This window comes from Myotis nattereri (genome assembly GCF_964212035.1).
Source record: "Myotis nattereri genome assembly, chromosome: 3".
In the NCBI taxonomy this organism is placed as follows: Eukaryota; Metazoa; Chordata; class Mammalia; order Chiroptera; family Vespertilionidae; genus Myotis; species Myotis nattereri.
The window spans coordinates 122,977,886-123,001,755 of NC_138077.1; the positions used below are offsets into that span (position 1 = coordinate 122,977,886).

General features: G+C 47.7%; 2 protein-coding genes and 1 long non-coding RNA gene across 9 annotated transcripts in view; 2 read left to right on the plus strand and 1 right to left on the minus strand.

The window, feature by feature from the left end:
* The window catches only part of BPHL (biphenyl hydrolase like), a 39,392-nt gene extending 24,478 nt beyond the window's left edge, over positions 1-14,914 (plus strand). For both annotated transcript variants that reach the window (XM_081086216.1, XM_081086217.1), the window contains exons 5-7: positions 3,512-3,643; positions 6,668-6,791; positions 14,614-14,914. In XM_081086216.1, the coding sequence (XP_080942342.1) occupies positions 3,512-3,643; positions 6,668-6,791; positions 14,614-14,701 (344 nt within the window). In that variant the 3' untranslated portion in view covers positions 14,702-14,914. The remainder of the gene's footprint in view (positions 1-3,511; positions 3,644-6,667; positions 6,792-14,613) is intronic.
* Positions 14,915-15,313: 399 nt separating this feature from the next.
* On the minus strand, positions 15,314-20,858 carry LOC308515684 (tubulin beta-2B chain-like). Its single transcript, XM_081086215.1, has 4 exons — positions 20,213-20,858; positions 18,693-18,801; positions 18,240-18,350; positions 15,314-16,562 (listed from the first exon to the last, which is right to left on the minus strand). Exons 1-4 carry the CDS (start codon positions 20,267-20,269, stop codon positions 15,502-15,504), a joined length of 1,338 nt encoding a protein of 445 aa, XP_080942341.1. The 5' UTR covers positions 20,270-20,858; the 3' UTR covers positions 15,314-15,501.
* LOC308515686 lies at positions 20,420-23,537 on the plus strand. Of its 6 annotated transcripts, XR_013995658.1 has the most exons (6): positions 20,464-20,590; positions 21,559-21,674; positions 21,849-21,941; positions 22,230-22,334; positions 22,466-22,637; positions 22,960-23,537. It is a non-coding gene; the product is annotated as an uncharacterized lncRNA (long non-coding RNA). The 6 variants fall into 6 exon arrangements; XR_013995654.1 differs by lacking the exon at positions 21,849-21,941 and having other exon boundaries at positions 20,420-20,590; XR_013995655.1 differs by lacking the exons at positions 21,849-21,941; positions 22,466-22,637 and having other exon boundaries at positions 20,435-20,590.
* The last annotated feature ends 333 nt before the right edge of the window (positions 23,538-23,870 follow it).

Genomic DNA, 23,870 nt, shown 5'->3' on the forward strand with positions numbered 1-23,870 from the left:
GGTTTGTTATTCATTTCATTGTTAGGTTCACTTGTTGATAGATATGTATTTGTTGTCACTTTGTTGTTCTTAATTTTTTATCTTTACCCTTTTCTTCTTCTTCCTCTTCTTAGAGAATACCCTTGAGCATTTCATGTAATACTGGTTTGGTGGTGATGAACTCCTTTAGCCTTTTCTTGTCTGTGAAGCTCTTTATCTGACCTTCAATTCTGAATGATAGCTTTGCTGGGTAAAGTAATCTTGGTTGTAGGTTCTTGCTATTCATCACGTTGTATATTTCTTGCCACTCCCTTCTGGCCTGCATAGTTTCTGTTGAGAAATCAGCTGGCAGTCGTATGGGTACTCCCTTGTAAGTAACTAACTGTTTCTCTTGCTGCTTTTAAGATTCTCTCTTTGTCTTTTGCCCTGGCATTTTAATTATGGTGTGTCTTGGTGTGGTCCTCTTTGGATTTCTCTTGTTTGGGGTTCTCTGTGCTTCCTGGACTTGTAAGTCTATTTCTTTCACCAGGTAGGGGAAGTTTTCTGTCATTATTTCTTCAAATAGGTTTTCAATATCTTGCTCTCTCTCTTCTTCTGGCACCCCCATAATTCAGATGTTGGTATGCTTGAAGTTGTCCCAGAGGCTCCTTACACTATCTTCATATTTTTGGATTCTTTTTTCTTTTTGCTTTTCAGGTTGGGTATTTTTTGCTTCTTCGTATTTCAAATCTTTGCCTTGATTCTTGGGATCCTCTAGCCTGCTGTTGGATCTCTGTATATTATTCTTTATTTCAGTCAGTGTATGCTTAATTTCTGATTGGTGCTTTTTCATATCCTTGAGGGTCTCACTAAATTTCTCGGAGGTTTCTAGAAGATTCTTGAGTAACCTTATAACTGTGGTTTTGAACTCTATATCCAGTATTTTGCTTTCATCCTTTTCTTTCATTTGTGACTTGTTTCTTTGTCTCTGCATTTTGGCTGCTTCCCTGTGTTTGTTTCTATGTACTGGGTAGCTGCTAAGTCTCCTTGAGTTGATAGAGTGGCCTTGTGTGGTAGGTGTTCTATAGGGCCCAGTGGCTCAGCCTCCCCAATCACCTGAGGTGGATGCTCTTGATACACCCCTTTGTGGGCTGTTTGCACAGCCTTGTTGTAGTTAACCCTTGATTGCTGTTGGTATCACTGGGAGGAATTGACCTCCAGGCCAATTGACTGTGATGACCAGCTGTGTCTACACTGGAAGATCTGTTGCACAGGAGACACCCTTATGGAGCAGGACTTGCTTCAGTGGGGCTTTGGTGCTCACTGAGTCTGCCCCTTGAGTGTGTCTCTTATGGATGTGAAGAGTTGTAATCTGGTATGGTCTCACTCTGACCACTGGCTCTTGGATCTCCAAGGAGGTGCAAGGTCAGCCACTGTCTGGGACCGCCTAGCACAGTGGTCGGCAAACTTATTAGTCAACAGAGCCAAATATCAACAGTACAATGATTGAAATTTCTTTTGAGAGCCAAATTTTTTAAACTTAAACTATATAGGTAGGTGCATTGTTATTAACTTAATTAGGGTACTCCTAAGGCTTAGAAAGAGCCACACTCAAGGGGCCAAAAAGCCGCATGTGGCTAAAGAGCCACAGTTTGCCGACCATGGGCCTAGCAGGAGCTACAGAGACATCTGCAGATTCCTCCTCTTTTTATGGGGTTTGGAAATGCCCAGACAAGGTCCAGCTGTGAAGCAAGGCAGGCTGCTGCTGCTAGCCTTGGGTCTTCTTTTGGAAGCTCTGGGGCTCTCTGACCCAGCTGCAGGGAGCACGGGCCATTCATATGCAAAAGCCAATGCACAGCTTGGGTGGGGTTGTAAACTGGGTGGGGCGGGGTCTCTGGGAATCACCAGGGCGGAGCAAACAGTAATGGCTGCTAGTCAGCCCTGCACCTGAGAGGTCCCTGGGTCTCAGCGTCCCACGCCCCCGCACAGGAACAGTGATCACTGTGAGCACCCCTGAGAGAAAGCTGTCCTCGCGTTCCTGTCCCAGTGCCAGACAGTCCAGCTTCTCCTCGTATGTGTCTGGGTCCCCCAGAGTCTCGACCATAACTGGAGCTCAGAGCAAGCGCAAGCTTGTATCTCCCGCCTGGTTAAAAGAGCAGCACATGCAGGTGCCAGCACTTTCCACGCTCCGCACCTCTTACCAGTCTCAGTGTGCTTTCTTCACCTCTCTAGTTGTGGAACTTCCACTCAGCCAGCTTTCCCACGGTTCTGGGTGGTAGTTGTTCTGCCTTTTAGTTGTTATTTTGATGTGGTTGTGAGAGGCAGCAAGTATAGGTGTTCACCTATGCCGCCATCGTGGTTCTCTCTGTACAGGGAATTTTTGCCTGGCCATCTTCACATGATCTTGCTAGCACCTCTCTCCATCCACTTCCCCCTCTCCTCCCCGCTTTCAACTTTCCTTTTTCTTCTTCCCAAATCTCCTCCCACCTCTTAGTTTTTAGGTTCCTCTCTACAGCCGTCTCTGGAGTCTTTTCACTTTTGCACAGAGAATTTCTACCTCCAGATTTAAACCAATCAGCAGAACAAAGACAGGCTCTAGAACAGGACCTTCCCTCCTTAGAAGGCTTTTATAGCTGTAAGTAGCAGTTTCCCCCATTTCATTACTTCCATTCACTGAGTATATATTGGGCGTCTGCCAGGCCTGAGTGCTAAGACCTTGTTCAATGTGAATTCTCATTATTAGTGTTGGCTTGTCTTCAAGGTGCATCTTGTAGCAGGAGTGGTGTATTAAAAGCTCTAGATGAGCAATATGCTCAGGAGGATTGGAATCTGTATCTCAGTGTATTTAAAGAATTATGGAAAAGATTAGGCTACGTAATTAAATGTGTTTATTTATTTTAAACGTGGTTTTTAACTATTATTTCCTTTTCTAATAGTGAATCATCTGCAGTATAGTTTGAAATTAGTATTTAGCCTTTTACACCCATATTTCTTCAGTAGCAGGAATTAGAATAAAAAATGTATGTGCATTTCTCAATGTACATAAACACAATTCAGAAAAACACCCTCTTTTGTAAATAACATCACCCTTACTCAGATGACCCTAATTAGAGGAATATCTTTCAATTGTACACCTTTAACAGAAAGCATTAACTGCAGATCTGATTTCACTCACTTGGTAAGAATTTATTGTTGCTTATTTTGACCAAGCACTGGTCCAGGCCCTGGGGGTACAGTGGGGGACAAAACAAAGCAGAGTGCCTTACACTGGGGCTTACATCCTAGTTGGGAGACAGACACTCAGCCATGGACACAGAAAAACTGCAAAGAAGTGGTAAGTGCTAAGTGGAGTAGGTGGAGGGAGGGTGGTCGGAAGGGAAGGCCTCGCTGACCTAGATGGAGTGAGGAGTGAGCCATACAGGAACCTGGGGAAGCGTTCTTGGCAACAGAGAACAGACAGTGGCTCTGAGCTGGACTGTGCTTGGAATATTTACAGATAAACTTTAGTATGACACTAAACCTATCCTTCCTTGTTCACATTACTATTTTTCAGGTATCCGAGATGTTTCTAAGTGGAGTGAGAAAGCAAAAAAGCCTCTAGAAACCCTATATGGGTATGACTACTTTGCAAAAACCTGTGAAAAGTGGGTGGATGGCATAAAACAATTTAAACATCTTCCGGATGGTAGGTTACATGAACGATTTAATGGTTCCTTTGCTGATTATAGAGGTGGCCTGAGTTCCTCCCTGATGTTCCCAAATCCCTCAAGGATGAATGCATTTGCCCACGATCCTCACACACTGACGTAGGAACAGAGGGTACTAGTGACTGTGTACATGCAAGTTCTTAGGTATTAAATCCATTTCAACTAGACAGTGTCTATAGTATAAAGGTCTTTAATAGCAGACTGTTCTTTCTTCCTCAAAATAATTATCCAGAAGCCTTCAAGAATCTTTATTTCTAACTTCAGAATGAGGAATTGGAAAACAAACACGCTGCAGCATATACACGTTTTTTTCTCTTTACCCATTTAGATGAGTTACCCCAGGACAAGGAAGGAGGGACTTTTAGTCGTGACCGGCAGCCTCTGCAGAATTAGCATGAGGAAGAGTGTTCAGTTCTTCTCCCATCTTCAGAACTAAGTTATATGACTTTAGCCCTAATTGATATCTTCCTGTCTTTATCTGAAAAATTAATGTTTTCCAATTACAGTAGGACTTGACATCTTTAAGTGAAATTCTGAATTAAAGTGTTTTGTATAGATATTTACATTTGTAATCTCTCGTTTTTCTTTTTTTTAATTGCTGAAAGATTAGAGAATAGCTAAGGTCTAATCTTGGGGCTCATTCAGTATAAAATCATTGTGACTGAAGGGCCAATTTGATCTCTTAAGTAATAATTTCCAGAATGAGTCATCTGTCAAAACTTTCATAATGAAAAGGACATTTGGAAATGTTATTTCTTGGCTTAAGTTCAAAACAGCCAGTATCTCCTGTTCGAAAGCAGTATCCACTCATAGAAGCAGGTCCTTGAAATCCATTTCCCCTAGCTCTGATAGCAAACAAAAAAACGCTGTACAATGTCTGAGACAGTTCTCCACTAAAGAAGGTGACTGTGACATGCAGACTTCTATGCTTTCTTGAAGAGAGTATTGAAAAGGTAGGATTTCTCAAAGGTAGAAGCAGAATTAAATGAGCAGTTCAAAAATATGTCCTGTACATGTTAAAATTAAAAACTGCTGCTCTGCAAAAGGTACTGTCAGAAAAATGGAAGGACAAGCCACAGACTGGGAGGAAATATGTGCAAAAGACCCATGTGCAAAAGAACTTTACCCAAAATATACAAAGAACTCTGAAAAGTGAACAATAAGAAAACAATCCAATTAAAAGCTGGGCCAAACAACAATGTGATCCCCTCTTCACCTATTGAACAGCCACCAGAGGGATGCTGGGACAGTGCAAATGCTCTGTGTCCTACCATACTGGACATGTCATTATGCATTTGTCCACACCCATCGTTTGATCAACACCACGCATGAGCCCTAAGGAAAACTGTGGACTTTGGGCGAAAATGATATGTCAATTGAGGCTCATTCACTGTAAAAATGTAGCACTCAGGGATGTTGATATGGGGGAGGCCATGTGTGAAGGCAGGGGAGTTGTGGGGAATCTCTGTCCTTTTCCCTCAGTTTTGCTGTAAACCTAAAACTCTAAACAGTAAAATCTAACTATCTTTAAAAAAGAAAAAGGGAGTGAAAAAAATCTCATAAGATGGAGCATCTAGTACTGTATATCAACTATGTTATGGCAAGATTGTTGATAAACTACTCATCCCCTTTCTGTACTAATTTGACAAGAGCCCTTTTTCATCGTTGTACAATCAAGTTTATGGACACTCAACTAGCATAGGGATTAATTGCACAGATGTGGAGTTAGGCAGGCCTGAGTGTGAATTCTGGTTTTGCCGCTTGGCTTGCTGTTAGAATGGATGCCGGCACATCATCTTGCTGCAGCTTCCTGTCTGAGAACTGGAGATACTAATAACTCCCTCATACAGTTGTTTTGAGGATTGAATGAGTTATATATGTTCAGCTTTGGTCCGCTCCCAAGTACAGAGGAGGTGCTTAATAAAAGTACTTGATTTACATACTAAATGAGTTAAGACGTAACTACCATGTGTTTTGTGGGTATTAAATAAATTGAACAGTTCCTAACAGACAATGAGCACTCGGTAATAGCACTTTAATTCTCTGAGTACAGTTGGCAGGTGCGTGTCATCCCAGGGGCAGGCGAGGGACGCGTCAGTGACCTAGAGAAGTATTTCCCTGGTCCGCCCCGACTGAGGGGAGGGGAGAGGCAGGTGCCCAGACAGCACCCCGGGCTGCCCCCCGGCTTCTTGGAGCCGCAGAGCTTTCTGCTTGGCACAGGCTGAGGAAGGGAAGAGGGAGGTGCTGGCTTTGTGGAGCCACTGCTGGTGCCAGACCTGCGCTCTGGCTTCTCTTCCTGGCCTCTTGGCCACCCAGGGAACTGGGTTAATCTAGTTTGACCAGAGGAGAAGGCTGAAGCTCAGAGTGGCTGAGGAGCCACTGAGACTGCAGGGGGGGAAGTGGGGAAGGCAGGGGCTGGAGCCCAGGCTGTGCCATATTTGCCTCAGAAATGTTGTTAAAAGTGGGAGTGAGGAGCTTATCATCTCTCAAAAGTCTGTCAGTCAGAATGTCAAAGGCAGGAGGGATGAGAGAAGCTGTGTAAATTGTAAGTTCACTGTCAAGTATATAGGCTTTGAGGGCTAACTGGGACCCCGAGGACCACCTAAGCCATTGTATCACAGCAGGTGCTTCTCAGACGCCAAGCACCTACCATGGTTTTGCAAACTGGGAACTGCCTCTATGTAATATAAAGAGTTGTGGGCTTTTGTTTGTTTGTTTTTCTTACTGTTTTGCATGGATGATGCATTTAAATCAGGCAAAACTGTTCGCTACTAGAGCTTTAAAAGAAAAGAAGAGAAAAAACAAAACACCCAGCAGAGAAACAGAAAAGGAAACCCAAAGAATGTTAGAGCTGGAAGGCACCTCAGACCGCATCTGATTTAAACCACTGATTTTACAGACGGGACCCTGGGTCCTAAGACGGGCCTGACGCCCAGCTCTCGCTTCACCTACGCTTGTGGGGCGGTCGCATTAAAGCCCACGCTCGTGTGTTTGTGTTTCAGGTAATATCTGTCGGCACCTGCTGCCCCTGGTTCAGTGCCCCACCTTAATCGTGCATGGTGAGAAGGACCCCCTAGTCCCGCGTTTTCATGCTGACTTCATCCACCAGCACGTGAGAGGGTCACGGTAAGTCCAGTCTCCGCGCGAGCATCCGGTGCCTCAGGGCTGCAGTACCGAGAGACAGGAAGGCTCCCCCCCACCCTTGTTACCAATGTCCATAAACAGTACCAATGTCTACGGGGCACCCGGGAAACAGGGGAGCAGGAGCCCTGGTGTAGGCAACCGGTAATCGCCAGGAAGGGACTCTCAGGTACAAGTCTTGTTGCTATGAAGGCAGCTATGCTGAAGCATACCAAGTTCTGTACCACAGGTGATAGGTTAGGTTTAGAGCAATCATTGTGAACTAAAGCAATTTTATACAATTTGGGAATTTTCAGGCTAGTGTGTCATTATCATTACCCAATAAAGAAAATCAGTAAAATCAGAAGGAAACAAATCGCCTTTTGCTTGCCACCCAATTATTTCACATTAGCTTTTTTGTGTTTCTCCTTTTTTTTTCCCCCGCATCGAAATAATCACATTCTATATTCAACTCTGATGCTGCTTTTTTTCCACTTAAAATTATGTTGTAAACTGTTCATGTTTTTTCAGCCTTAAATAGGTGCATACCAGACATAAACCTGTTATTCAGAATTAATAATACCAACATATGCCCAACCATGCTGGTGGCGTACTTGGTTAGACAGCAGATAGGTGTTGCTTGTCCTTTGCATTCTGGTTTCTGCCAACCAGCTTTGGGATTCAGGAGCGTTGTAAGCTATGTCAGCAAAAATTATGTTCTTCAGTTCCCTACATTTTTGTATGGAGTGAATAGAAATTTATCTTTTATTTATTTATTTTTACCTGGCGACCGTTAGGCTAACTGAAATAAGCCAGTCAGAGAAAGACAAGTATCATATGATTTCACTTATATGTGAAATGAACAAACTGAACTACCAAGCAAAATAGAGACAGACTCATGGATAGAGAGTAGGCAGACAGCTCTGATAGAGGGTAGGAGATGAGGGGGGAGGATTGAGCAAAAAAAGAGAGAGAGAGAGAGAGAACTCATGGACAGGGACGACAGTGTGGTGATTGTGGGAGGCAGTGGGTTGAGGAGGAGAAGAGGGTAGGTGAGGGCATAGAGGGGATAAATGGTGATGAGAAAATTAAATTTTAAAAAAATGTATTTGATTTGAAAAAAAGATAAATTTATATTTTAAATATTTTGGCTGGCACAGGAGCCAGCTTTTGCCAGCCAAAATCTACAGCCCACTCTGTCAAGATGAAAGTTCAAAGTGGAATAAACTCAATATTTCCCTTACATGCAATGGATGCATATCCTGAAGGAGAAAATGAAGTGTGACTAGAAGATAGTGACCTATTTTTTTTTTTTTAAGCAAACATAGTGGAAAATAAACATCCAATGAGCCTCCACCTTCACAGACTATATGTCAACTTCAATGGTACTGTCATTACTCAGGGCACCTTTGGGACTCTGGAATTTTTTGAAACTGGCTTTTATTAGCAGCCTAAGAAAATCCTTCCCTGCTCATTCGCTCTCTCCTTTTGTCCTTTCCTTCCTCCCACTTTGTTCCTTCCTCTCATTCTCCCTCTCTCCCTCTCTCCCTCTCTCCTTTCCCTCCATGAGCCAACTTCTGATGCCTGCTGTGGGCCAGCGCTGCCCTGGGAGCTCCCACAGTTCAGCAGGGAAAGTAATTCAGAAACCATTCTACTGCTTCCTATCACACTATTCCACGCTATATTTTAACAAACAAATTTCTAAGAGAACTTTTTTTGTTTGTTTGGGAGTTCTTTTGTTTTTGTTTTTTGTTTCTTTTGAATCATATATGATTGTTTATTCCGGCAGTATGGGAGAGCAGCAGGTCATCCTCAAAAATCTGCTCTGCAGCCCCCCATAAGTCAGCTGCTTATATAGGTAGGACAAGGGTTGCATGGGGAAGTAGGAGGCTGGGCTGGGACTCCATTATTTGGGCAACAAGGTTGTTAATCTTTCCATGATAATAGGTAGTTCTTTTATATATATATTTTATTGATTTTTTACAGAGAGGTAGGGAGAGAGATAGAGAGTTAGAAACATCGATGAGAGAGAAACATGGATCAGCTGCCTCCTGCACACTCCCACTGGGGATGTGCCCGCAACGCAGGTACATGCCCTTGACCGGCATCGAACCTGGGACCTTTCAGTCTGCAGGCCGATGCTCTATCCACTGAGCCAAACCGGTTTTGGCGATAATAGGCAGTTCTTGAATGAGAATGGTTCCAAGGTTGACTCCCAGGTCCCAGGGGCATACAACTCCCAGCCAGGTCAGAATGTCCTTTCTTTAACCAACACAAGGCAATCATGGTTAATTGAGCATGATTAATATTTCCCATAATCATAGCTAGTCCCCAATATTCTATTTTTGCCCCTAACGTTTCCCCACTGCTATTTCTATCATCTCATAGCTATTAGATTAGTTTTAGATGAAAAGTCTCATCCTGCTGGACTGCATCTGCTTCTGCCTTGAAAGCAGTTCCCAGGGATGGCTCTCAGAGAACTTTTAAATGTGGGGGCGTGCTTCTTATTCTACAATAAATAATTACCATAAGCCTGTATAATGTCTATATTTATATAGCATTTTATATTTTAAAAGGCATTTTATATACAAACTCTAATTATACTTTACAACTAACTTATGGAAAAGAAATATTGTCCCCATTTTACAAATAAGAATATCAAGGCTGAGATGCTAAGTAATCGTCTAAGGTTGCATAGCCAATTAAAGACAAATTCTAGATAGTTTTCCTCCTAATATAGTGCTTTCCCCCCACAGCACAGCTGCCTCTCATAAACATTCTCTTATTTTAATATGATGGTGAGATGCCTGGATTATATACTTGCTGCTCTGGTTAATTGTTTTCTACCTTCAGAAATGACAGGTTTTTGTATGCTGTCTCTCATAGTAAATGCATGTGTTCCCTTGGACAGCCAGGTTCAATAAAGGTCAGTCTGCAAGGAAGTTTAATGTAGGAATTCTATTCCAGACCCGTGTCCTAACAGGATACATCAATATGAGAGAAAAATATTCCCTTACTGTTCTGGTGTTGTTTCAGCAGACTGTTTTATGGAAGATCATTTTTTTTAAAGCAACATTCTTTGGAACAAACCCATTGAAGGTAAAGTGCTATTAGCGGTGATTATCTAAAGCTAGCTTGCAGTTTACACCTACTCCCTTCCTCTGCTGAAACAGCCCTTGATGTTGGACATGAATTTGCCTAGGATGGATGTGGTTTATTTTGAACCCCATAAAAGGAAGGTGGATTCCTTGAGCACTGAAGTCATACTGTGGTCCTGTACACCATGCCACTTGACAACAGGTGTAGCAACTCAGAGTGTAACAAGCTCCAGGGAACTTGGTGTTTTATTACCTTGTCAGGTACTTAAAGACACAGTCCTTCAGATGTTACCAACAATAAATATCAATATGAAACCAATGCCTTTTTCTCTTCAGAAAGAGGTTAATGAAGGGTGGGGTTGTTCAGCAGGCCTGCGTCTCGCTCAGGCTAATGTCTCTCTCTTTGCTCTCTTTGTGGGAGAACAGTGATAGAATCTCTTGGAAGCAAAGAGGCTTTAGAGATCATTCAAGTTCACCAGTTTTAACATTCGTTTTTAGGCAATTGAACCCTTTCTCCCAACAAATCTTATGCTTAAGTCCAAGATATAAACATAAAATAGGAGCCCGTCTGATCACAATAGTGGTTGCGAGCAGACCTGCCCCTTTGGTCTCCTGTCCTGCCCCAGTCCCTGTGCATCCCTGCTTGTCCGGCCCTCCCTCCGAGACAGGAAAGCACTGACTCCGCTCACCACCTGTCTAGCTAGTCAGCCTCTGCTTGGGCGTCTCCTGTTCCCAGACAGGCATCACCCATGAGGCCAGCCCCAGCTCGTTTTCAAAGTATTTGCATTGAGGAGAGGCTGGCATCAGACTCTTTGGAGTTGGGGTGATGGGCCCCAGGAGGCAGTGGGGCTCAGACCTGTCAGAAGAGGTGATGACTTCACAGCTTGTTGAACTGTGTCTGCTCATTATGTGTATTAGTCTGCCAGGGCTGCCAAAACAAATGCCAGAGGCTGGGAGGCTTAGATAATAGTTTATTTCCTCACAGTTCTGGAGGCTGAAAGTCTGAGATCAAAGTGTCAGTAGGGTTGGTTTCCTCTGAGGCCTCTCTGCATGGCTTGTAGACTGCCGTCTTCTCCCTGTGTCCTCACATGGTCTTCCCTCTGTGCCTGTCTGTGTCCTGATCTCCTTTTCTTATAAGGACACCAGCCATATTAGTGTGAGCCCTGTGTGAGCCCTAATGACCTCATTTTAACTTAATTACCTCTTTAAAGACGTATATCCAAATAAGGTCACACTGTACTGGGGGCTTCAACATACAATTTTGGGAGGAAGCAGTTCAGTCCATACTAGTCTGTTTCTGAGGAGGTGCTCAGGTCTCAGGAATTGGAGGCCAGCAGAGGTCAGGATCTGAAACCTGGATTTGAGACCTAGTTGCAGGTGACCAGCGGTTTGCCTGGTCCTGCTCTAGCCCTCACCCCTTCACTGCCTGGCCAAGTGTACTCATCCTTCAGTCTTCTCCTCCTCCTCTATCTCCAATTACTCATCTGCCTGAGGCCATACAGCTCCTTATTTATACCTTCATACAGCTGTGAACATGTGAATTTCGTTTTCCTCCTGTTGAGCATGTCAACACCTATCCGAGGATGCAGTCTAGTACATGTTGAAAGAAAGAGAATGTGGGAGCAGCAGAGCCATATAGGGCCAAGCCTCTGTGGATGGCCAGTGGTCACTGGTGACTCAGGGCCAAAAAGCATGGTATGGATTCCAACTTCATGTTCTGGGCTGAGGCCAGAGAGCCAGGTCAGATGGGAAAGAATGAGGAGGGACATCCACGTGTGCAGAGTGGCGCCTGGGGCCAGTGTCAGCCAAAGGGGAGCAGTGGGGAACGGAGTCCAGCCAGGAGAGCAGACTGGGTATCTGGGATCCAGAGAAACACTCATAGCGGTGTTGGTGAGGAGCAGGAATGGGGCGAGGGAGGGAGTGCTGGCTCAGTCACTTACTTAGGCAGTGTGCATGGATTTCTGTGACTGTTTCCTTATAAGTAAAATGAGGATGATATCTATCATTCAAAATATTTTTTGAGGAACGAGTGATCATTTTACAGCACACAGTGGCTGCCACTTTTGTGGGTGGGAGGCTGGTGTGGGTGCAGGTGATCAGGGGCCCCTGGAGACACCAGGGAATAGCTCGATAGCAGGTGAGAGGCAGGTTGTCCTCTGTCCCATGTTCAGCACCATATTAGTCTAGGTGTGTGGGTGTGTTAGTTGGCTCACACAGTGGGGAGGCCGAGAAGTCCAAGATCTTCTGTCAGCAAGCTGGAGTGAGTTAGGAAGGTGGGGGCCCGGGAGAGAAGAGGCGTGATCCCAGTCTGACTCTGAAGGCCTGAGAAGCAGAAGAGCTGATGTTTCAGTCTGACTCTGAAGCCGTGAACAGCCGATAGCCCAGTTCAGAGGCAGTTGGACAGGAGCCTACTTCGGTTTTCCATTAAAACAAAAATACTCAGACTTACTGGAAACTCTGTGGGTTCATAAATAGTTTAGAATTTTATCATATCAATGTGGAAAAGAATGCTACAGCACATTATTTACAGTCTTGTTCAGATCTGTAGCTCTCAGAGCTTAATTTGAAAGCTGTAAAAGGTTGGACTGAAGAAAGGATGGTAGATGCGCAGCATCTTTTCTCCTTGCTACCTGGATATAAAGAGTGAGATCCTGGAAGGACTGTATCAGGCAGAAGTAAATTGACCACTGGATTTATACTATGAAGTTAGACATTTTAATTTCTCAAAAGATCTAGAATTGCATCTTTTTCTAAAAGTGCCAAATGCAACGAGGAACCTGTCCTGGCAAAGAGGAACTCCTGTGTACCATCTCGGGTCCTTCAACTCCAGCTGAACCATGTGTGAGGTGGGGGGATTTCCTGACTTTCCTGAGGGATGTGATCATTGGAAACACTCTCCATGGAGCATGTGACTGAATCCTTTTGTTATTTGGGTGAGAACCGAGGCTGGCAGTGGAGCTGCGGCGTTGCCTGGACAGCTCTAGCTACTGCCTGGCAGGGTGCTATTCCCAAAGACAAGCATACAGAGGCCGCAGGTCCAGGGACTTGGTGTCAGACCTATAAAGGAGGCGTATTAAAGAATTTGAAATGACCCCCAGAAGGTCTCAAGAAGAGCAGTTTTTTTTACAGCCTCATCTGTCTGTCTATCCATCCATAATTCAGTGCAGTTCTGAATGTAGGTGCCTCAGATCTCCCATATTCTTAATGGAGGAGACTTGTTTTTATTTCCCTGAGACCTAGAGATTACTATAGGAGGAATGCAGACAGCAATGAGGTGAAACAGAGGAGTCACTGCTGGTGTCTCTCCTTCCTCATTAGGGGTGCTGAGTGAATGAGTCACAGAAATGGGGAAGAGCACATGATAACCAGCATGGCTCTCCGCAAAGGAGGACTTGCAAGTTGGGCAGATTGGGGTCTTTGCTTCTGAATCCAACTCAGTACACATCAGAGGATGCAGTTTAGCCTAGACGTGTCCTTCGTGACCTTTCAGCATCCTTAGCAGCTGGTTCCGTCTCCTAAGAACAGAGGCCTTGAGCATCCCTACGAGCCCTTCCTTGTATGGGGCACCTGGGATCCTATCTTTGGGTTGGTGCAGTTTGCCCTTCTTTACTGAACAGCATTATAACTGAATTTGGAATGTCCTAGTTACTGTAAATGGTCTTAACTTTCCTAAGAGCCTCAGAAAGATGCCAACAATGTATCCTTCCTCCTTTCTAGTAAATGGCCTTAATCATCTTGGTACCCCCACCCCCATGTGGCTGAGCTGCAAGGACAGCTCTGTTTCGCAGGACCTTTTCACAAGTTCTCCCAGTGATCACTGAGTCCCGAGAGCTCTCAGACCTCAAGTGCTGACAGACCAGAGAATTAGGCAAGTTGGGAACTGGTGTTTTGTCCTGTATAGTCCTATTAATGCCCAATTGTCATTGTGGGCAGAACAACTCAATTGTGTGCTTATATCCTAGAAGCTTTCATTTGTTTAAAACTTTTATTTCTGTGCTTTTATAGCCAAGAAACAAAACGTAGAACTCAGAGAAGGCTTCCTTTATTAAAGAAATTGCCAGCCAGCCACATTTGACCACAACCCTATTGAAAGGAAGGAGCCATACTAGGACAGGGAGGTTTGCCACAAAAGACAGTGACAACTGCAGAACAGGGTTCCATGCAGGCTGCCACCACCCTCACAACCCTAAGGAACAATACTCACCCTCCGTCCAGAGGCTTGTGTTTAGGGATACTCAGTTCTCCAAAAATGGCCAGGCGATTTGGAACCTTGAACGACTCTGGGGGTGGCTGAATTGACTTGGGTTTTCCCACTACATAGATGCCCCAAGCAGCTCACCTGTCCTCATTCAGCGTCTCCTGGACACTGTATTTTATCATCTTTCTAACCTCGTTAAAATCAACCATATTGCTAGTAAATTTTTTTTTTTAGATAACCAAATCCTATGCCCCTCTCAGTCAGGTTCAGTTAAACCATCTGTTATGGGATATAATTCCAAATACAGCGTGTGTGCTCTGTTACTGGGAGTCAGCCTCAGGGGCAGTCAAACAATCCAGAAGGCTTTCACTCTAAGTCTATACTCAGGAAAGTGTGTACTGTGTACCTTACATCTTCTCCCCAATAGTAGTCAGGAAAAAATGCAGCAGGTTTTACTATAGATTTTCAGGTAATGTTGGGGCTGGTGAGGGTTTAAATGCTGTGCCATTAAACATGGGCTTTTTATCTTTAGGTTGCATCTGATGCCAGAAGGCAAACACAACCTCCACTTACGTTTTGCAAATGAATTCAACAAGTTAGTAGAAGACTTCTTACAATGAAAGTGTCCCCGAGAATCTGTGAGCTGGGCTGCCTGGGCTTCAGCTGCTGCTGCCTCTGCAGTCCACCCCGTGGCATACCTCCCTGCACCTGCCCTCCAGCTTCCAGCTCCTCCTTCCACTACTTCTTCACATTAGGTTGTGAATTTCTGCCATTGTCTTAAAATAAATTCTTGTCATGATTTACTTTATTTGCGAATAAATCTTAGATGAGCATTTGTAGTGCTGCTGACTGCTATTTTAGGGCACCTTGACCTCATGCTGTACTTTTTATCTGAGAGGTGCAAGGGGTCACTAGTCCTTTTAGTTTTATTATCACTTTGTGTAAAGGAAGTACATAGAAGAAAGTCCTTGCCAAAGGTCCTGGGTCGCTCTAACACCAACAAAGGGAAGAAAATCTGCTTTATCCTCAAATCCCCACTCACTCCCTTACCTTTGCTGGATTCCTTTACTTTAATACTTTGAACTGGTGAAGATAGAAAAATATTTTTTTATCTGTTTATTAAAAGAACTATTACTTAAAACATTAAATACAAATTCTATTTTGTTAAAATTACTAAACCCAAAAACAGTCAAGAATGTAGTGAAAAAAATAAAAATAAAGAAACCACAAGATTTTGGACACATGCGTTTTAATTAGTATAGTATATACCTTAGTTTTTAGAGGAGTGCCACATTAGTATATCAACAGTGCGAATTTCTGACAGAGGCAAAACTGAGCACCATAGATACAAATAGAAAGACCATGCTTCATTGAGGACAACAGAAATTCACTGACGTGGCACGGTGTCTCTGACAAGTTCTTAAGCCTCTTCCTCGACCTCCTCCTCCTCGAACTCGCCCTGCTCATCAGCCGTGGCGTCCTGGTACTGCTGGTACTCGGACACCAGGTCGTTCATGTTGCTCTCGGCCTCGGTGAACTCCATCTCGTCCATGCCCTCGCCCGTGTACCAGTGCAGGAAGGCCTTGCGCCGGAACATGGCCGTGAACTGCTCCGAGATGCGCTTGAACAGCTCCTGGATGGCCGTGCTGTTGCCGATGAAGGTGGCCGACATCTTGAGGCCCCGCGGCGGGATGTCGCACACGGCCGTCTTCACGTTGTTGGGGATCCACTCCACGAAGTAGCTGCTGTTCTTGTTCTGCACGTTGAGCATCTGCTCGTCCACCTCCTTCATGGACATGCGGCCCCGGAAGATCGCGGCCACCGTCAGGTAGCGGCCGTGGCGCGGGTCGCACGCGGCCATCATGTTCTTGGAGTCGAACATCTGCTGGGTGAGCTCGGGCACCGTCAGGGCGCGGTACTGCTGGCTGCCCCGGCTGGTCAGCGGCGCGAAGCCGGGCATGAAGAAGTGCAGGCGGGGGAAGGGCACCATGTTCACGGCCAGCTTGCGCAGGTCCGCGTTCAGCTGGCCGGGGAAGCGCAGGCAGGTGGTGACCCCGCTCATGGTGGCGGACACCAGGTGGTTGAGGTCCCCGTACGTGGGCGTGGTCAGTTTCAGGGTGCGGAAGCAGATGTCGTACAGGGCCTCGTTGTCGATGCAGTAGGTCTCATCTGTGTTCTCCACCAGCTGGTGCACGGACAGCGTGGCGTTGTAGGGCTCCACCACCGTGTCCGACACCTTGGGCGAGGGCATCACGCTGAAGGTGTTCATGATGCGGTCTGGGTACTCCTCCCGGATCTTGCTGATGAGCAGCGTGCCCATCCCCGACCCGGTGCCACCCCCCAGCGAGTGGGTCAGCTGGAAGCCCTGCAGACAGTCACAGCTTTCTGACTCCTTCCTCACCACGTCCAGGACTGAGTCTACCAGTTCGGCGCCCTCCGTGTAGTGGCCCTTTGCCCAGTTGTTCCCGGCCCCGCTCTGGCCTGCCAGAGGGAAAGGAGAGTATTAGACAGGGAACCATAAGGAATTCAGAGTTCTGCCATTTTGACTCTGCACTAGATGCCTTTTCTTATCTACGGAAATTTCTCTATATCAGTGACCTTGAAAAACACTGGAGGTCATAATAAAATGAGTTTAGTTCAAACGAGGTTATTAGTTGAACAAAACTATTTCTTAAGGACAGAGAATTTAAGAATGACAACATTATATAAAACTTAAATTAAGGCTCAGTTGGTTGGAACTTTGTCCCTTATACCCTGTCAGGGCACACACCTAGGTTTTGGGTTCAATCCCTTGTTGGGGGCACATATGGGATGCAATGGATTGGTGTTTCTCTCTCACATTGATGTTTCTCTCTCAAATCAATAAAAACATTATCCTCAGATGAGGATTAAAAAAAACAAAAACTTTGCCAGACTAAGGTGGTTCAGTGGTTGAGCATCAACATATGAGCCAGAAGGTCATGGTTCAATTCTGGGTCAGGGCACACGCCCAGGTTTAGGGCTCGATCCCCAGTGTGGGGCATGCAAGAGGCAGCCAATCAATGATTCTCTCTCATCATTTATGTTTCTCTCTCTCTTTTCCTCCCTGAAATCAATAAAAATATATTTAAAATCAAAATACTTAAAGCCCCGGGTATCTAACAGTGGACAAACAATTGTAGGGTGGGACGTGGCCCCCAGGGTGACTTTTCCTCTAGCATAACTCTGGTCTTGAGGTTTGGACACCCTGACTTTTCCTCCCTGAAAATAACATCTGAGCCTCAGTTGTATTTAAGCTCCAGGACCAGATAAGTAACCAATGCAGCCACAGCTGACCTCAGGACCAGCTGCACTGAATAATGACTCCCTGCCCTGGTGCCCACCAGTCAGTGGAAACCACAACCCTGAAAGGACACACCTGGAAAGCTGCTGAATATTCTATTGAGATCTACCCCTGGGACTTCTCCTAAAATCCCCACCCTTAAAACCCTTAGATGAAGGACCCAGTGTGCAGTCCCTCAAGGGAACGCCTCCTGCACTGTCTTTCTCTTTCCTTCCCCCTCCTGCCTCCAGGCACTTTACCATTAGCTTCCTCACTTCCAAGCTCTAAGGACCTTTCCTTTACCTGAATAACTTGTTTACTAAACCAATTCCTTCTGGGAATTACTTTTAATACCTCTGTAATTTACCTAATAAATGTTCTCTTACTCCCCCCCCCCAAAAAAAATAAAAATAAAAATAAAAACAACAACACTTAAGTTAGGCCCCATTACCAGGCAAGAGCAAAGACACAATGAGATCAGAGGAGAACACGGGCTCTAAGCAGGTGCTCACTCCTGTGCCTTTGCTTCTTGGAGTGGCCACCTACTGTGACGGGCCCTCTGAATTTACCATTAGCCTAGTAACTCCCGCTGGAAGCTTGTTCATCGCCTTCATTCCTTACCCTTCACAGGCTGCTCTGTGGTTCAGGGACTACCTACCACAGCCCCTGTAGGCTGACAGTGCTCTTAGAGCTGTCTGGTCAGTCACGGCCCGTGGACTGGGTGGAATGAGGCCACGACTCAGGGCTCTGTGGACACACAGCGTCCACCTTGGCACTCAACACGAAAAACTCTGATTTCCAGTGTTTAGGAAGAAGAAGATTAACTGAGCCAGTTCCCATTGATCACAACAACTCACCAAACACGAAGTTGTCGGGCCTGAAGATCTGGCCGAATGGTCCAGACCTGACGGAGTCCATCGTGCCCGGCTCCAGGTCCACCAGGATGGCCCGAGGTACGTACTTGTTACCTGCGGGGAGGAAGAGCTGGACTTAGACCTGCGGTGGCAAAGGAACCAGACAAGCTGGTGCTCTCTGAGCCTTTCACAGCAGAGTTCACTACAGCTCATTCCAGCAGGTGACACAAAAGGACAAGGACAGGGGAGCCTTGCTGCTTGATAAAGGAGCCAATGAGCAAGCTTGGCCATGGCAAACATGCAGGGTCTTAAGGCACTGTGGTGTGTTTTTTAGCAGCTGACACTTTAAATGAATGCAAGAAGCATTTCTGTCATTTGTATGTTCCTAGTACATTGCATCTGCCCCTGTATGGAAAGCAAGGTTGGAAGAAAAGCAAAAAACATTCAGATAATCACCAGCAGCTTCATTGTAGTACACATTGATTCTCTCCAGCTGCAGCTCGCTGTCTCCATGGTAACTGCCAGTGGGGTCGATCCCATGCTCATCACTGATGACCTCCCAAAACTGGAAATTTAAATTTAAAAAAATTACATGATGGCCTGGCCTCCTAAACATCAGTAAGGACGGCCCTTTTCTTCTCTGATGTCCTTGGGGCAGCGGCCATGGTGGTCAGATGGTCAAGGAGTCCCAGACAGACCAGGTAGCTGAGCACCCCTGTCCCTCCAGCAGAGGCTGCTGAGGGGCTTGGAAACCGGCAGAGCATGGGCCATGTGATGGGGATAGACTGAAGAGCTGGGAGGGGCCTGAGGAGGAGGTGGGCACAGCAGGTCGCCTGGAGGAGCTGTGGGTGCTGGGGAGGCTGGCACCCCCAGGCAGGGCTGAGGTCCCAGCGTCCAGGCTGATGGATGGGTCTTAGCAAGACCCAGACCCAATTGGATCCCACCCTCTGGCTGCATTGGGAATCAATGTCTCCTGGCACAAGCCCCACCCAGCCCCCAAGTGTGCAGTTTTATGGCCCTGGCATCCATACTGGCCTCTGGCCACTGAGCTCATGGGGGATGGGTGGAGAGGGAAAGGGAGGAGTCTGGAGACAGGACTGGGGCATGAGTGGAGCTGATCGCTGGTGAAGGCGCAGATTCCATTGTGAACTGGCAGCAGGAAGGGCGGCACCGCGGACTGGGGAGCAGATGGCTGACTGGGTCGGAGGCCCTTGGTGCTTGGTCTGGGCTCCCTCCGGGGACCAGGCAGACCCGTGGGTGCGACCGACCAGGGAAGACCAGCCGGCGCGCAGGGCCCTGGCACCGGGAGGCTGGGTGGGAACACGGCGGTTCCGACAGAGACCTGTCCTCCCTCAGATGCCGCCCACACCCCCGCACCACGCTGCTCCGGCCTCGCCCACTGGGGTAAGGCAGCCCCAGTACCGTCACCTGCCGCCTGGGAGCCAGGAAGCCAGACTGGCATATATTACCATGCAGATGGTGCTCGGATTGGGGAAATGACCTAACATTCCGTCTCTGTATCCCAACAAGTAGTCTGTATAACATCTGTCACCTCAATGACACTGCAATTTTTTCATTCAAACTATAGACAAAAATATCCCAATTAAATTCCACATGAGGCTCTGGATTGATACGGCCGCGGCCTCTATCCAAATTTCAGAGACTAATACACCCAGAGAAATGCCAACTACACGCAGCTGAAGGTCGGTTCCGAGGAAATTTCAAAGGGCCTCGGTTAAAGGCACTTGCAGCTGCGTCACGGCTGATCGCAGCAGGTGATGCAGCTTCCGGAGCCCGAGGGCGGCTGCCCCGAAAATGCGCCCCTGGTCCGGCGGGTACTCCGGAGACCCGCTGCCACCCCGGCCCGCACCCTCGGGGCCCGCTGCCACCCCCGGCCCAGTCCGCTCCCTCGGGACCCGCTGCCACCCACGGTGTCCGCCGCCCCCGCCAGGCCCCCTCTTCGGGGACGCGCCCACCTTGGCGCCGATCTGGTTGCCGCACTGGCCCGCCTGGATGTGCACGATCTCGCGCATGGTGCCGGCTGCGGAGCGGGTGGAGGCGCTGGACCTCGGGACTGGGAGCGCGGCGGGACGGGAACTGGAGCCCTGAAACCTGCGGGTGCGCCTGGGCTCCACCTTTTATGCCGACGGACCCGCCTGTCCTGCGCTGACGTAATGGGGGGCGGACCTGCGGGGGGCGGCGCGCCCGAGACTGCGGCACCGCGAGGGGGAGCCGGGGCGCGGTGCGAGGTGCCGAGGTCCGGCTGGTCGTCGCGCCCACCGGGTCCACGGAAGGAACCCAGATCCGGCACCCCAGGGCCTCCGACCCAGCCAGCCGTCCGCTTCCCGACCCCGGTGCGGCCATACCCTGCACTGGGTTATTCAGGAAAGCCGAATCCCCACCCCACCCCACCCCGTCCCTCCCGGTCCCTGAGAGGCGTTGGAGACCTGGGTCCTGGGACCCGGAGGAGTGGCTGCCTCCAAACAGGGTCCTTGCCTCCCGGGCGGGGGAGGGCGAAAGGCACCCAGCACCCTTGTGGAGTGGGGAGCCCAGAATTTACAGTGGAGTCGACAGCGGCTCGCTGAGGTTTCCTGCGTCCTGAGCCTCGTTCTCTTTCGATTCCGGTTGGGGGGGAGGGGGTGCAGAGGGGGATTTGCGGCGATTATGAACTCAGGGGGCCTGCAAGTGGGGAGGAGTGGGTGTTCCCGGTGAGAACGATGGGCGGGCAGCTGGCTTCAAGGAAAACAAGGAGGGCGGGTGGGCTGCTCTCCCCTCAGCGTGTCAGGAAGATGGTCGGTTTGGGAGGGGCTAGGAAAAGGGACGCGGTGCCGGATTTGTCTGCTTTGGGTCTTGGGTCCTTGTAAAGGCCACTTACCTGTGGAAAATTATGCGAGGCTGTGTGGCAGAGAGAGGGGGAAGGGGATGAATGTGAATAGAATAGCCACGCTTCAGCCAAAGTACCAGTGCCTTACATACACGGTGTCACCTCATCCTCACAGCAAAATCTTACAGGTCTGGGCAGTCCAGGCCCGGCGCCACCAGCCACGGGTGAATATAGAACACGTGAAACGTGAATAGTCTGAACTGATACGTGCTTTCAGTGTGAAATACCCAGAGGATCCCATGGATTCCATAAGTTAAAAGAATGTTAAACGTTCCATTACTGATTTTGTGTATTAATTACATATCAAAATATTTTGGATATATTTTGAAATTAATCTCACTAGTTTCTGTTAACTTTTTAAGTAACTTCTAGACTAGCAGTAGCTACTAGAACATTTTAAATGACCTGTGGGGTTCACATTGGATGCCTATTGAACAGCACTATTCTGGAGCAGACTATCCCGACGTCAGTGCTCAGGAAGGGGCTGACAGCTGAGTAGCCACAAGGCCAGTAAATGAAGGCACCTAGACTCCTTCTACAAAGAGAAGGCCCCGGTGAGTGTTCAAGGTTTGGTTAGGATGAGGTATGGCCCAACCTAATTCTTCTCGAAGGTGATCTTAACAGTGGGCCAGGTGAGCAGGGACCTGGGACTGCTTTTGTTTCTCAGCACATCCTGCTTTTCCTCTCTGGGGCCGGTTTCTCCAACTATAAAATGTTGATAATTATAGGAGCCCTGAAGCCAGCTTTGTGAGCAGGAAATGAGCAGCTCTATATGAAAGCGGGTCGAGTTTCTGGAGCAAAAATACCCCATAAAACCCAAGGTGATGCAGTCATAAATACTAGGCCTATTTGTCATGTTACTAGTGAGCATATATCTGAGGTGCGTGGGCAAAATCGTGGCTTTATCACCCTGCTTTAGGAAGCTGGTCTTTCAGGGTGCCCCCACCACACAGGCAGGCACCTGGGGCCTCCTCTCACAGTGGGCGGGGTTTCCTAGACTCCCCTCCCCACATGGCTGGGGCCCCAGTAGAGCCCGTCCCATAGGTGCTGTTCCCAGGTTCCTAGGGTTGAACCTCCACTTGCTCTCCACCTTTATCACCAACTCACAGGTCCTGGGCTCTTCACGGCCAGCTGGAGTCTTCCAGAGCCTCTCCAGAGAATGGCCTGCTCCAGTAACTTCACTGATTACACGCTTCCACAAAGCCTTTCTGGAGGTAATTGCCTCTTGGCCTTTGTTGTGTCAACCATGCTATGCCAAAGAAGAGAGATGATAAGACCAGGAAGGGATGCCATTGGGGATGTGAGGACTCTAACAGGTGGGCATCTCTTTGCCTGTGGAGTGTAGATCACCCTGTGGAGTGTGCCCACTTGGCTGCATCCTGATTGGGTTGTTAAGCAAGTCACCTAACCGCTCAGAGCCTCTCTTACTGGTCTGAAATTTGGAAATCGGTTGTATTACGTTGTGAAGATGAGAGACTGGCTGCGAACTGGACCTTTAGTGTACATGCAGTCAGTAAGTAAGTAGTCAGTAAGTGACTTTCTTACAGCAAGGCCTCTGTGGGTTACTGGCAGCCAATGTTCTTCCCGAGGCTGCCTTCTCCTGCCCCAACCTTCTTACTTGCTTGCCCATGCCTCCTCTAACACCTGCCCCTGATGTCAGAGAACTGTGGGAGGCAGTTAGACAGACCCGAGCAGAGCAAGGATGATGGGCCAGGTACGGAAGGTCACCAAGGCAGAAAGCTCTGGGTGCCTAGCAACAGGCAAATTTGGGAAAACAAGGACCTCGCCCCCAAGGTAACCTTTCCTCCCCTAGTGTATCACATAACCTCTGTGTTCCAGGTGCCTCATCTGTCGTGTGGTTTGGACCCCCCGGCCTTTCATATCGCTGGTCATGAGGTTCGGACCCTCCCCTGACCTTCCCTCCCCTGGCATGTCGTCAGTCATGTGGTAGTCCCCTTCAGAGGGCAACAAGGGCCGAAGAGTGGCCTCACTCAGCTCCCATTAGACCCTTGCTGGACCCCTCCCTTCAGCATTAACCCCTAGGCCTCAGCTGTGTTTCAGCTCCAGGCCCAGAAAAGTAGCCAAACAAGACAAGTGATGCAGTAGCTGAGATCAGGACCAGCTGCATTGACTAATGACCCCTGAAAGGACACACCTGGAAAGCTGACGAATATTCTATTGGGATCCTCCCCGGAGACCGCCAGGTACATACCCTCAAGACGGATGGCCCAGGGCCCTCTCCCTCGCTGGCGCACAACTTCCCCCACATCCTCTCCCCATGCTTCACCTTTACCTTTCTCTTTCCTAAGCTCCAAGGGCTCTTCCTTGGCCTCTGTAATTTGTTTCCTGAGCTCACACCCAGCTAGCTCACTTCCTACTTCTGTAACTTTCTAAATAAACTTCCTCTTACCATTTGAGTCTTGTATCTGAATTATTTCTTAGCCAGAACTCAAGAACTGAGATCTCTGAACTCAGGTCCAGTCACCGGTGACATTCTGGTGCTGTTTCACCACCAACAGAAGCACACAAGCAGGTTTTTAAATAATGCCTGCTTACCCTAAGCTGGCTCATCCGAGGGCTGGGAGCTCCTGCTCCCTTCCGCCTGTGGGCAGGCCAACCACCAGGCCATACCACCGCAATGCTAGTCTATACAGCACATACAGAGAATAGCAGGAAATTGGGCCGACCTGTGCCCTGACCAGAATCAAACCATGGCCTCCTGGTTCATAGGTCGCCACTCAGCCACTGAG

What these genes read in the sequence shown, in the direction of transcription:
- LOC308515684 (XM_081086215.1), bottom strand. Translation starts at nt 20,269, where the DNA reads ATGCGCGAGATCGTGCACATCCAGGCGGGCCAGTGCGGCAACCAGATC. An exon ending in GCAACCAGATCGGCGCCAAG is followed by an intron (nt 18,802 to 20,212) that starts GTGGGCGCGTCC and finishes TTAAATTTCCAG; the next exon opens with TTTTGGGAGGTCATCAGTGA. An exon ending in GTACTACAATGAAGCTGCTG is followed by an intron (nt 18,351 to 18,692) that starts GTGATTATCTGA and finishes TCCTCCCCGCAG; the next exon opens with GTAACAAGTACGTACCTCGG.